The sequence below is a fragment of the Embiotoca jacksoni genome, unplaced genomic scaffold (genome assembly GCF_022577435.1).
Source record: "Embiotoca jacksoni isolate LCO1_2020_lvr unplaced genomic scaffold, fEmbJac1.0.p SCAF_27, whole genome shotgun sequence".
Classification (NCBI taxonomy): Eukaryota; Metazoa; Chordata; class Actinopteri; family Embiotocidae; genus Embiotoca; species Embiotoca jacksoni.
The window spans coordinates 4702385-4717072 of NW_027185378.1; the positions used below are offsets into that span (position 1 = coordinate 4702385).

General features: G+C 41.4%; 1 protein-coding gene across 3 annotated transcripts in view; it reads left to right on the top strand.

Moving 5' to 3' along the window:
- The first annotated feature begins 2807 nt into the window (after positions 1-2807).
- Positions 2808-14688, top strand: part of LOC138205151 (peroxidasin homolog) — a 50692-nt gene continuing 38811 nt past the window's right edge. For all 3 annotated transcript variants that reach the window (XM_069160893.1, XM_069160894.1, XM_069160896.1), the window contains exon 1: positions 2808-3015. In XM_069160893.1, the coding sequence (XP_069016994.1) occupies positions 2831-3015 (185 nt within the window). In that variant the 5' untranslated portion in view covers positions 2808-2830. The remainder of the gene's footprint in view (positions 3016-14688) is intronic.

Sequence of the window (14688 nt, forward strand, 5' to 3'; positions counted from 1 at the left end):
CTATGGACTGATGATTCAAAGACTGAACTGTTTCTGAAGAGTCCTGTTAAAAAACACAGACACAGAGTTCCACAAAGAGAACGTTATAGCTCCGTGTTGAACATGGAGGCAACAGTGGGATGTTTTGCTGCTTCAGGGCAACTTGACATAATTGAGGGAAACAGGAATTCTGCTCTCTGACAAAAAGAAACCGAGGGAGGGAGAATGTCAGGTCATCAGCCTTCGAGTTGAAGCGGACCTGTGTTATACAGCAAGACAGTGATCTGAAGATTACCAGTATAAAACATTTTTTTTTTTAAAAAGTACGTGTCCTCTTTTTTATGCAGCTCTTTTTAACTTCGTAGGTCAACTTCGGCTGCAGTGGCAGCTTCTGGACACATGGAGGGATAACATGAGTCACAGTAGCTTAGATTTGGAAGTTTTAAATTGACTTTAACTTTTTTTAATCCGTGGAACTGCTGGGGCCTAGATTTTGAACAATGCACCAATGGTCATTGACGGAGTTAAATATTTGAACTAAAACTCCCCGCAAATAAAACACCACAATCCATAGAATGTCTTGGTGTATTATGGAAAGCACAATGTGCTGAAACAAAGCTGCCCTCGTTAATCTGCGCATCGGGACTACGAGGTTATGGAAATGCGAACAATTGCAATGGAAAAGCATTGTTAGTGGTGGAAATGAAAACAATGACAGAGTAGCGTGCCAGCAGACACACAACTGCCCGTGACCCGCACAATACAGTAATCAGGAACAGGGATGTGGCCTGACACTGAGCAGAGTTCCAGTTTGAGATAATAGACCAATCAAGAAGTTGCAGACTGTGTATGTCCAGCGAGCTGCTGGCAGTATAGCGGCTTGAATCGGAAATAAATTGCCAGGCTTCTTATATGGTCATTAAAAATGGGTTTTGCAGTGGATCTCCATTATGGAGGACAGGACCGAGACTCTCATGCGTTGATTGAAATAAATAGTCACCAGTAGTGCGGCTTTGTTCAGTAGCTGGTGTCTTAAATGAACTAATGCCAACTACACTGAATATTATTTTATGAAAAGTTGTTTAAAGCGAAAACACGTGCAATATCGTCTTTATAATACATAGAAAGGCATATCTAAAATGTTGATATAGCATAATGTCAACACGCTATCTCAGGGCCCGGAAAGATTGTGTATTGATATGTAGTGTTTTTGTCTACAATTTCCAGCAGATGTCAGCAAACCCAAACTTTTAATAAAGGAAGGCAGTAGTGGATTAAAAAAAAGATGCCTTCCTGTAAAAAAAATTTTTTTTAAACTTTATAGTCTAGTTTGACTTAATGAGCCATGTAAATGTGGAACATTTAGTTTATTCCCGCTTTCCTCTCTGATTGAAGTGCCAGTTGGACCATTTTCAGACTACCTCCCAATATGCTAATTAGCTGGCCTGTCAGAACTCCAGGATTAGCCTGCTTTAGGCTTTCCATGAGAACTGTAGGAAAGTCGTACGTTTCAGTCTTTTCATAAATTACATGTAATGCTGTGAACACATTCTGGCCAAAGAGATGTTGAACACCACTTCTTTAAAAGCATTTATTGACGATTTGAACATCAACCATGGCTTTTATTGTATGAACACATCATAATGAATTGCTTTAGGGACCACATAAAAACCAAATAGGTTGGTTCTGACAAATTTAATCGCTTTTATCAGGGCAGAACTGACTATTACAGTTTGCAGGGCTCAGGTACTGTGTGTTCTGGCTCATGGTCGGAAAATATTCACCTAAGAAGCCACATTTAGGGAGGAAAAACACTCCGGTTAATTGACGCTTGGTCTTTTATTGATTGGTAGGCCGAGTTATTGTCACTTTGCACTAAAGTACCCTAAAAAGGAGCTGTATCAAGTATCTTAGTTAAAATTGTCTCCTCTCCTTGAAACACCTATTAGGCGACATCATTCAATAACAGGTTAAAATCATAACACTTGACCTGCATAGTAATTTAATATTCTAAACACATTTTTGTTGCATCTGTACTTGTACTTAAGAAAAAGATTTTGAATACTGGTGGGGGACAATTTAACTTGTAACAGTAAGGAAAGCACAGCTGCAATAATGATGATTAAGTTCCAGTAAGTATTCAAGTCCGCCAACGATTGTGAACCAGCTTGTACCAGTGAATGTAGCCAAATCATTCATACACTTTCCCTACTGGGACAAGTCCAAATGTCTGAGGTGAAAAAGCACCATGGAGTTGGCTCACCTTTGGTATTTCCTTACTTTTACTTTAAGGAGGTGATTTTACCTTCTTTGTATCATTAATCTCACCGTGCCAATGGATATGGGCCTAAAGGGAACACCATATCATAAAAAATAAAAAATAAAAACTTTAGTTATTGGAGGTTAAGTAGCCCACCGCCACCGAGGAGACTTTACAATGTAAATTCTACGCTTCCAAATATCGCGAGTTTTGGTTTAATAAAGTTTATAACGCTATAACACATCCTGGGATGAGGTGAATTGCAAATTTGGACGCTGTGACGAGTTTTGTAAATTTCTCTTTTAATGACAATTTATATACAATTTATGTCTTTGTGTCCTCAAAAAAAAAAAAAAAAAAAAAAAAGTGACACATAACATCGTCTCAATGAACGCCAGTCAAAAGTTATTCCTCTCAACTGTGGTTGGACGGTGGAACTGCAACACGGTCCCGCTGCGCTCCCTCTCCCTCTCCCTCTCTCTCCCAGTGTGTGTGTGTGTGTGTGTGCGTGCGTGTGCGTGTGCGCGTGAGAGAGTGTGTGCGAGCGGGGCAAGCTGGCGGTCTGCGCTCTCGCTCGGCTCACTGCTAGCAATGGCGATGCGGGCTGGCCAGCTCTTTTCTCCGTGTCTCCTCGCGGCGGCTTTGCTCTTGCTTGCAAACGGTCCGCAGCTCGGACTCGGCTGTCCGAGTCGCTGCTTATGTTTCCGAACCACCGTGAGATGTATGCATCTAAACCTGGAGACCGTACCGACAGTTTCTGCCCAGACTACCATTCTGTAAGTAGCCTTTTTTTTTTTTTTTTTTTTTTTTTTTTTCCTCCAATCTAACGGGAACCGACCCTCCACAACAGGCACAGTCCGGACGGGGATGAACGCTCAAAGCATCGTAAAAGCGGGCTCCGCGCATTTCTCCACATTGATATTGTTTGTTTTTTTTTGCGGTTATTAAATCAGTCAATCGTGTTGAAAGAAACTTTTTTTTTTAAATTTTTTTTATTTGTGTTTATTTTTTTGGTGTGGAAGCACTGATTGAATTTTAGTTTGAAACAAAGGGCCTGCGGGGACATCTTCCGAGAGGTTCGTCAAATGTCTCGGGACGTTTTCACAAAAGTTATGATGACACCTGCCTCTCGGGTTCATCTGCGGGCTGCAGAGGTTAATGGACAGGGGTTGTTGTTTTTTTAGTTTTTTTTTTTAGGGTCACACAGCTGGCGAAGTCAGCCTCAAAGTCCTTCGTGCAAGACGTTCAATTACTCAGCGAGAGAGAGAAATTGTCAAAGTAGTCCAAAAAAAAAAAAAGACTAAATAAAGACATCCGGACCTGTCTAGTCAGTCCTGCGTTTTTTTGGGGGGAAAATGTGTCCCTAATTTTTAGGGCACATCTTTGTTCAAAACCCGAGTTGACCAATAGGGTTCTCCCTCTTGTCTTTGTGATGGGAGCATGATGTAAAGGACTTTTGGTCAGCTGCTGACTTCTCAGCTGTTGGAAAAGTTGTCATCGTGCTTGGATGAGATTTGTTCTCCGTGTTTTTTTGTGAGTCCTTTTGAGATGAAAGGAAGGACATTCTTCTTCCTCCACGAGCACTTGTGAATGTGTCCCTCGGCTGTCACGAGCACCCTCCTACACTCGCCCTGCTAAACAATTTCCTTTTTGACGTACACAACGGCACCAACATCTGTCAGGTCTTCCAAATCTGTGGCAACCCCCCCCCCCCCCCCCCCTTGCCTTTTAACTGGCCTCTCAATTCTTGTTGCACATTTCAGTCCATGATACGTGGCCCTATAAATAGCTTCATTCAGCCTGTAAGCAGGAGGGGGGGGGGGACAAAGGGGCAACTCAGCCAGCCGATACCACGGGCAGCAGACTCAGAATTAGCCTTGTCCTCGGCCATCTGTGGTCAGCCCCCACAGCTGACCACAGATGGCCGAGGGAACGCAGGGTACACTCTGCACGGACACCCCCCCCCCCCCACCCCACCCCAGGAGGGGAGATGAAAATCCACTCTTTACCACACCGAAGGAAAGAATAGTTGGAAGTGTCCTGTAGGATGTTCCCAGATCTGTTAGAGGGCTGATCAGAGCGGGAGAGCACGCTGTGGTTTTCCCAGAAGCTTTCATGCTGGTTGAGCTTTGAAGCTGCAGGTACTTTGTCCCTTCACTCCGTTTGCTCAGCTGTCATGTCAGGACGTGAATGCCCTTCCTTTCCAGCCTTCCCTCACTCTGTAGCATAAGATGTTCAATGCGATGAGGTCACCGAAGGCGCTGTTTGAAGTTTGGCATCCTGTTTACTGGTCAAATTAAGCCTTGTACAACACTGCAGGCCACGTTCATGTCATCCATTGTATGTAGAGGAGTGTACAGTGTCGACTTCTAATTTTACTAGTTTTGAAAAGCTATTCGTTTGGACAGTGAGAGGTTTTCAGGGTTCAGTAAGTTTTGGTTAAGCTTTTTTTTTTGTGTGTGTGTGTGTAGACATGTGACCTGGAGCTATATATGTACAGGTATGGGGACTGCATTTTACCAGAATGCCAATCCAGGAATTTAAAATGATGATATCATACGAGTGTGATGATCCTCCATATAAGCCATAAATCTGGACTGGAGGGATTTCGTTCAGTTTTATTATTGATTTTATTAAATTATTTGTGGTAAAATTAGGGAATTTGCAAAATTTCAAGTATAGGAGAAAATTGCTTCTTTTTTTTTACATTTTTTTTTAAAACTATTATCTAATAAAGGAAGTCGTATGTAATCACTTCCTGGGAGAAGCATACTGCACATAACAGAAATCAGCTGGAAAGATTTTAGTTCTCATCTTTTTAAAAAAAAAAAAATCCACTTAAAGAACCATGTGCTTGAATTTACAAAAAAAAAAAAAAATTCTTAAGTCATAAAAGTGACAGCTTTAAAAAAAAAAAACATCTCTGATGACAAGTTAAAAATGTCATCCTTCAAATTATTTTTAAATAATAGTAATTCAATACATGTGAATGCAAAGAAATGAAGCGTGGACTGCTGAAAGGGTGCATGTACACCACATTCCCCATATAAACCTCATCACTTCCCAGTTTTGTCATCTTTTCCAGTCATCTGGCAGAGCCCTGCTGACTATCAATGAGAAGTTATTTTTGTTGATAGTCTTTTGTTTTTTTTGTGGAAAGGACAGCTGTGTGCAATAATGCCTTCAGCAGAGCTTCTGAGAACCTTCGCAGCAAGGAGGTGGCGGGGAGTTTGCCAATTTTGCGAGCTCTGGCGGACGTGCTGAGAAAGGTTGAGCATGCATTCGTTATTGCAATTGCAAAGATCACAGTTTCCTGAGCGAGTTTATACCACTGCAGCTTAGCCACATCTGTCTCCGCCGTGCTGCGCTGGCTCTGGAGAATGCTCACTCGTTTCCCCCCGTGGCGTAGCGAATGAAAACGCTCTGGCTTGTTTGTATTGTTCGGGCTCCTATTTTCTTCAATTTAGACACCGCGCGAACGCAGGTCTTTACCATTTTCTGCGCGCTCGGAGCAGGACGTAGGCATGACCAACTTTTTTTTCTTTTTTTTTTTCTTTTTTTTTTGGTGAACACAAATGAGAGCATATCTGTGGCGGTAAAAGTAGGAGGAATAGGTAATTAGGAGGTGTGTCAGAGCCGACTTGACGAATCAAAACAGCTTCTCTTATCCCCTTTATAACTGCTTTGGTAATGGCTGAAGAAGGATGAATTACAATCAGGAGCTTTCCACTCATTCATCAAATGGCTGCAGTTTGCCCGAACGTCTTGCACATTAAATGGCAGTGTCACACCCTTTGGCCTTGTCCCGATGGGTAGATTGCTGAATTAGACGAGTAGACGAAAAGCCTTTTGAATTGTTACCCCTCCATGCGCAGTTTAAATACAATCCATTCGTAGTTAACCCGAGTGCCTTTTACGTTATCTGGCTACTTGCACGCACGCCATATGCCTGATTCGCATTCATTCCCAAAGAGTTCGCTTTCATCTTAGATCTCGTTTGAGCTGGCGGGAAAAACACAGGTCTGATTTCACCTAAAAAATTTTTTAAAAAATGGCACCAAAATTGCACCGCACACGCGCATCTTTTACCTTTATCTTTTCGACACACCTGTCCACACACCTCGGCGCCACCGGGTTCGTGTTAGGCCGCAAAAGTACAGCCATGTAAAGTGGTGTTGCTTTTCTTTTTCATCTCCGTTTGATTTTTTTTTTTTTTTTTCTGTTCAGCTGGACAACAGGAAACACCGTTCATGTAACAAAGTTGCTAAGGTGATGGTTTTTAGCAGTTTCTTCATGAATCTCTAAACATCACATTTTGTTGTTTTTGGGCCACTTCAAAAATAATAATAAAAAAAAAATCTTCAGAAATATTACTGCACGGACTCTTTGCCAAGAAGTTTTCTGTATGACACACGGGCTAAAACACATGGAGGGGGGGGTTGTTCTTTATGGGCTACATTTATTCATCAGCTGTTTTCTCTACGGACTCTCCGTGTGAAGCAAAAATAGTAAATTATGTTACATCAACACTATTTTGCCAACATCAAATATAAAGTGGCAGTTTTACTGGTATTACTACCCTCGCAGCTCCAAAAAGGCTCAACATGAAAAGTCCTACATATTTGTATGACATTGGCCGTTTGCCAATGGAAAGAAGTTCAAATATGGAGCACATATTTTTGTCTGATTTTAATGGTCCTTTAAGTGTAGGATTATGTGATGTTAAACACAAATACCCCTTTGCGACACTGCTGTACTACACACACTCTACATACTGGATGTGTTATGAATCTGTTAATGCAAAAAAAAAAAAAAAAATGTATCAAGTGGCATGTTTTTTTAGCTCCAAGCATTGTGCTTGTATTTCAGTGTATGGTATGCATGTGGCATCTAGTATATCATGATGAAGATGACTTTTTTTTTCCTTTTTTTTTTTTTTTTTAGCATAAACAGCCATTTTGAAACTGTATGCCGTTATAGACGTTTGCAGTTGTGTGAGTTTGGAGAATTGCTGTATTGAATGGATTGAGAGTCCAGATCATGAGTGGAATCTTGGTGTTTGCGGATGCTGGTGAATAATTCCAATGTGGATTTGTATCACGGTGTCACGGGGTTATCGACTTTCCATCATCTCTGTCTAATCAGCCAATGTTCTCTGTTTTAATGTCTTAATGTTCTTTCCCCCTCCCTCACCCGGTTCTCTGCCCCCGAACAGTGGCCCGGTCTGACTGAGTGACAGTATTAGTGAGTCAGGGAGAGTAAGTGGAGTCCCATTGGAATTTGCTGCTGTCAGGTTTTGTGAGGCACTCAGTCTCTGCAGCATTATGGAATGCAAAGCCAGAAATCCCCCCAAAGCTTTGCTCATTTGCACAGGGAGATTGTGCCCAAGATAGTTGTTGAAAGAAACTCTGCTGGCCTCTTCCTGCTGCACCATCCAAAGCAGGACAGCTGGTGAATTTGGGGAGGGGGGCATTTCATATTTCTTCTAAATTGGTCACAACATTTATCTTGGACAAATGCTGATTCTGCTTATTTTAAACATAAACCTTATTTTACTCTCTAGAGTTCAAAGTTTACCGCGCTGCATAAATGTGTAAAACCCGTTTGATGGGATACTATCCTAGAGGTTACTAGGACAACTTCTTTATCAATGAACACAAACAAACATGAAGCAGAGACTGCGAGTCTTATTCAAATTGGAGTATGTTTGTCCTTTGTCTTGGTTGTGTGGCGAGGTTCGGTCATTATCTGATTTTAATTAATTCTATTATGATGTCTAAAATGTAAACTTTTGTACAACAAGGAAAAAAAAAGAAAAAAGGAATGCACTTACTTCAGCAGATCAGTGCAAACGTGACCTGTTGCATGTGTGATCGGACCTAAATGAGACATAAGACCAGCAGCCAGTCAGCTAAAGAATAAACTGTTGGATGTGAATGGCAATAATTGTGGACACAGTGCAACAAAAACATAAATTAAACTACTGTAAACGTTGTCATTGTAATGGTTGGGATGGATTGTTGTGTTGGACTTTTGGAAAGCAGCGCTCCCACCTGAGCCCATTGTAATGTGGAGTATTGGGTAAGTGAGGTAAGTGCAAGTGACGAGCACGGATGTGATGGAATAATAAACTCGGTCAGCTGTCCTGATCGTCAGAGAACCTAGAAAATAGACCCGGGATGACAAGAACTGGAGCTGGTCTCTAGCAGATGGAGTTAATGTCTGTTGTTAGAGTTATTGAGGCTTGCCATGCATCGACTTCAATTTGTTTGGCCAATTGGTTCACCATTTGTGGCTGGTATGTATGACTTGTCTCCCCTCTCAGAGAATCACTCCAGCTCATTTTAATTGTCATGGCCCCCTCAGCTTTATGTTCTGGTCCAGAGCTGTCTTTGGATAAAAGCGTCAGCTAAATGTAATGTAATGTCTTGTGATTTTTTGACAGGCTCCAGCACTCCCTCGACAAGAAGCAAATCCTTGTCATTTCTACCACAGGATATGTTTTGCAGAGAACCATCACAGCCATGTTTGGACATCCTGGTTAACTGTTGCTACAACCAAGCAAGGAGCCAGCAATGTTCTTGTTTAAGTAAGAATGACTCACGCACGCCTGAGAGTCCTTGGCTTGTCCACTTGGGCGTGTGTCACAAAGCTTAACGACTCTCCTGACTGGAGGGAGAGGGAGAGAACGAGAGAAGAGGTGCACACATGGCACTCAGATGCTGGTTGAGTTGGGCGGCGGCCAGGTTCGCTCATTGTCGTGGCTCAGACAAGAATTTTACAGAAACCTCTCTCTGAAATTGCCCTTGCAGATATAGTGCCTATTTGCGCAGTTCTGCTTCGTATGTTTTTTGGTTTTGTTTGCTTTGTGAATACACATTCCGGTCCAAACGTAACGTACGGTTCATGCCATGTTTGCACTCGTACAGTATTGTCTCAGCAGAAACAAAACATCGAGCCCAAATCTGACAGCTCAGCAACAAACTGTCACATCACGTAGATCCAGAAGAAGAAGAGAAAAAAAGGTCAGCAACGACAAACTTCATCCAGCTAAAGTAAAGATTGTCAGGATTTTCAGAATCGGGATTGGTTGGTGATTTTTGTCTTAATCTATTAATCCATAATCTGTTCACACGCTGATTATTGCGCATTAATTGGCTCCGGCTGCCACCTCTGATGCAGAAGTTGGCCACATTAGTCTCATTCGCACCGTCATGAGCGGGATTTAATGGGCACATTGTTGTTGAAAGTAGGTCTTCCACTTCACCAGTTTCCTTTGCTTACAGCAGTGCTTGTGGTGGTACAACTGGTCACAAGTTCACTGGGTTCTGCTGATTTTTCCATCAGCCCTCTCTGCATTTTGTTGCTACATTTTCAGAGAACAGCGAGTTCAAATCACTTGTGGCGTTCCCACATACTTGAGCCACATACTTAACCTGTGAAATCATGGAGAGCAAGATTGTTGCTAAGTAAAACAAGATAAGGGTTAATTTTCATCAGAAAGATTTTAATAAAACATGGATTACCACGGACAAATTGAGGGAGGTTTCCTTGTAGTACCACACTGAACTATGGCTCTTCACTTTTGAGTAAGAGCGCCATTAAATAACTTTTATTTTTGATTTGATTTTATACACTTTATTAATCCCCGAGGGGAAATTTCTTCACTACAGCAGGGGGGGGGCTCTCAGGGGGGAGCTGCTGCAGCAGGCTGCCACTAGCGCTTAAGAGTCTTTGAGAACTATATATTTTAAATCAGTCTTTTAATGGTCAAATAATAAGATGTTAATCATCTGCACAGAATAGCAGTTCTGACGAGTTGCGTTAATACAGAAATACCAGTCGCCTATCAGGAATTGAATACATTGTTTTCCACCACAATGGAATAGTTGCATGTGTGTTTGCGAGTCGGTTAGAACCCAGGCGTGCCCGGCATCTTGGAACACCAAGTCAGTCATGTTAAAATGTAGAAGTTGTGTATACAACTTCTCTCAAAGATCAACAAGCTTTTGATTGCATGTCAACTCTTTCTGAGGTGTCAGACACAGTTGTTTTTCATCACTTACCGATTCAAGGTTCAAGGCAGGTTCAAATGGCAGGTTTCGGGTCATTTTCCTTCATTACTAACTTTAAAATTTGGGGATTGAATGGAGGCCTTTGGCAGGTGAATATACATATTTCTTCTAAGATTTTTGTGCTGCCATTGTCCGGTCATGCGTGTTCACTTTAGAATCTCTGAGCTGATGCCTTCATGTTAGGTGAGGACTGTCAGTGTTTGTTAATATTTCAACCAGAGTGCAGCTGCAGGCTCGTTAAATGCTTATACTGACACATTGACCAGTAACTACTGTTATTCCTCCTATGTGGGTCACCCGTTGGTTTGTGAACGGCCGTTATGAAAGACTCGAGTTCAGAATTTCTGAGCAATGTTCTGCTGGAAAAAAAATTGGAGTCCTGGCATTCATGTGGATGTCACCGTACTACATACCTAGACATTGTTATAGACCAAGAACAACCGTTCATGGCAATGGTATTGCCTGATGGGTGACCACTTTCAGCAGTATAATGTGTCCCTGCCACAGTGAAAAACAGTGTTCCAAATGTTTTTTTTCAAGGAACAGAATGAAACGTTCATGGCGTTAACTCGGCCTCCAAATTACCCCGATTGTCGATGTGATCGAGCGTCTGTGGGATTTGCAGGAAACACAAATCTGATTCTTGGAGGCAACATCTCACAACTAGCAGGAATTTAAAGAGCTATGTGGTCTTGATGTCCATACCTCGACCGGTTAGAGGGGGACGCACACAATATTAAGCTGGTGGTTTTTAGTGACTGTTCATAAAAGCATGGCATTTTGGGTTTAACATCCGGTTTTATGTAAATCAAAAACTTCTCTCTTTTAAAATCGAAATCAAATTGTCTGTTTTTCTACCTCTTAATGATGCTATTGTTGTCAATTTCCCACGGATACTTCATTACTGAGCCCGGGAAGCCATTCATTTTCAGGCCTTTTGTTTTGGCGAAATCTTGAAGAGTCTGTCAGCCCCTTCTCTGCAAGGGTTGTTAGCCTCGCTGTTTTATAGTTCCCTCTGGCATGGTGCCATCAAAACACATTAATGGGAGTTAACAGACTGTTTTAATAAGTCACGGAACAAATATAAAATGTTCAGCAATCTGTGCAAATTATTTGCGACAACATTCCAGTGGTTTCTCGTCGTATTTGCTGAAGAAGGGTTTTGAAAAGGTTTTTTTTGTTTGTTTGTTTTTTCTTTCTTCACTAAATGTCCTCCCAATTCTTCTTCCTGTATTTTTTCCCCTTTGTGTACTGAGTCATTCTCCTCCCCTGGCTTTTTCTCTTGTTTCTAAACAATCACAAAGCAGCTTTGGAGACCATCAATCAGTACCTCTGCTTAGGGCTTGGCGATATTGACCAGAAAAAGAAATCAGGTCTCAATAGGCTACATTTTGGCTGAATGGTGATACACAATCTTAGTATGTTCATCGGAGTGGGCTAAATGTTCCATTGTAAGTCAAAGACACATGTGAGATGTCACAAGCACTTTAATTAAAGCAGCGTGATGAAAATAAACCGCTAAGACAGGATTTCGTTCCCTGTTTGAAAATATACAGCTGAAAAACATGTAAATGAAATCAAATAAATAGCTTATATTAAATATGAATAGGCATATTTCCTAGGATGTTCCTTTTCGTTGGTTAAAACATTAATAACAGACTCATGTATTGTCTCATTTCTGGTTGCCAGAGTGTCTGTTAGTAGCAGTGTTGCTGTTTCAACCCAGTTTCTCTTTCTTTCTTTTTTTTTTATTACAGTGGTTAATAACCAGTTGTATATTTAAACTTGCACCAGTTCTGCTCAAGAACTCTTTCTCTTTGCGTTTTTTTTTTTTTTTTTTTTTTTTTTTTTTCCTCATCCCACAGTGGTTTAACAAGCTTATTTAGATCTGCAGGTTACTTTAGCTTAGCAGGTCTCTCTCCTGTTCTCTCTTGCGTGGAGTTTAGCTGAATGTGGTTTAGTCGCCATGATGGAGAGAAGACTCAGTGGCTCCAGCAAGAGTGGCTGTGTGAAGGGAGCAGAGGCCTACGAATTATCAACCAACCTGCAGCTGCACCTACTGGAGTCAATGCAGAACCTTGTGGCAGTGAGCAATTATTAATTAGGCAAATCAACTTGTCGGAGCGCCAAGAAGTCTGCGGTGAAATCCGACACGAGCTCCTCGCAGCTTCACGCAATGTCGGAAAGAGAAAAGTCACAGAGCACAGGTGCAAACAGTGGTGCGGCTTCACGGTGGGCTGTGTAACATAACATTCATTTATATTGTATAACCTTACTCTATATCTCTGTTAAAAAAAAAAAAATATATATATATATATAAAAATGTAATGCATTGCCCAGCCCTATCTCCTGTTGAATTTTTGTAGATTCATGCTTACAAAAAGAGCATTCATCTTAGTGTTAATCTTATGAGTTAGTGTCACAAAAACAACTCATCCCCCTGAGTAGGTAATTCAGGTGTAAATTGTAGATGTGTTTGTGGTTATGGTGGAGAGACAAAACTAAAAAAAAAAAAGTACAGCACAGTTCAGAGTACCAGCGCTGGCATTTCCACGATCCAAAGTTTTCCCATTTTTAATCTCACTCGCTGCGAGCTCCAGAGCATTTGTAGGATATATATATTGGCGCCGATGTCTTGAATTTCAGTACTTCCTGACATTGTGGTCAGCTAAGCCTCTGTTTCTCTTCAGTCAACAGCTGAAACACACCCTGCTGCCACAGATAACACTCCGATGGGACCTCATTTAGCGTTCACTGCAAAGAACGCTCAGCCACCTCAGCTGTGAAAGTGAGACACACACACACACACACACACACACACGGAGCCAAAATAACATGGCCACCAACCAGGACAAATTAAGTCCAGTCCGGTTAACAACCTCTCATTCACTCACAGCAGTGAATAGTGATTGTAGTCACGGCATCATCTCTCAAGGGGTTTTAATAGGTTTTAATAGGTTTCGATATCGGCGAGAATGTGTTCTTTAAACTTTTTTTTGGCCAATAGTCCATCATAAGAAGTGTGTAGAGGACTTTTCTCAGCCAAAATCAGAACCATTGCTTTCATGTTTGCTCCTCAGATGGGTGCTGCCTGAACCGGCCTGCTGCCCCACCTCCTCTTCTTTGCCCTCATCGTTTGTGACTTACGGGCAGGTAGCGCATGTCTGGACAGTGCACTCTGGAGAGAGGTGTTTGTATTTTTTTGAATGGGCCCGTACTTTTTCTTTCCATCACCCCTCTCGATTTAACATGTTTTTTTTTTTTTTTATAGTTTCTCGATACCGTCATTTTCTTAGCGCCAATTGCTTGTGGATGCCGAGCTTTTGTTCAAACTTTCCGACTGTGAGGTACTACGGTTTGGTCAATGCTATACGTAGCTCAAATACTGTTGATTCATTTTGAAATTGTAATCAGCAATGGTTCAGTTATTTTAAGTAGGAGTACCAAGTTGATGCCAGAATTCAGAGGATGTGATGATGCTTGTTAGTTAATGCTGTTGTATGTACCGGAGATATTTGACATTTACATTTAAAGTGGCAGCAGTAAATGCAGTTGCAGCCACAGGTCTCCTTTTAACTTAATAAAAACACCCCGAGCAGTGTACGGAAGTATTTAGCGTTTTGAGTCAGATGACACGTACTGCCAGAATCCAGGAAGCAAACGTTGTCACAGAGCATTTGTCACAAAAGGAGGAAACCCTCCCAGGTTTTCCAAGGAGCTCAGAAGATGACGTTCAGATCTGTACGCATAATTAAAGGAGAGAGTTATGTTTTTTAACTTTATATGAATAAAATGTCATCCAAATGTTCATATCCTCAAAGAGCCGCACGTGTTGTAGCGATGCTTCACGCACAACGATATTAAAGGCCAACGTAGCGACAGCTCATGAAGTGAGTTAGGCGCTGCTTATGACGACGGTAGGCAACCATTTTATACCAGTCAGCCGGTCAAATCTAATGTGCATGTTAGCACACTGAGTAAAGCAGCTTTTTTTTTTTTTTTTTTTAAATCAAAGAGTTTATATTGAAAAACCAAAAGCATTTATTTGATCAATTTATATTTTTGGGGATAAATTTAGTATTGAGAATCAAGAAAATTCAGTGATATTGTTATCGACTACCAAATTTCAGAGATCTTGACATCCCTAATTTGAGGTGTTATCGTCATTATCAAGAACTTAAAAGTTGTCACTTATAAAGATGTCACCAGAAACGACAATATCAAGGACGTTCCTCATCGAGCACATCAGTTTCAGGACAGTTTTCGCCAATAGATTCTTGCACTATAGCTCACAGACGCTGAAAAGGAAGTCAGCATATGAAAAAGTTTGACTTCCTCTGATTAGATCCATATGTGTAGGCTTTTTGCTGCGGG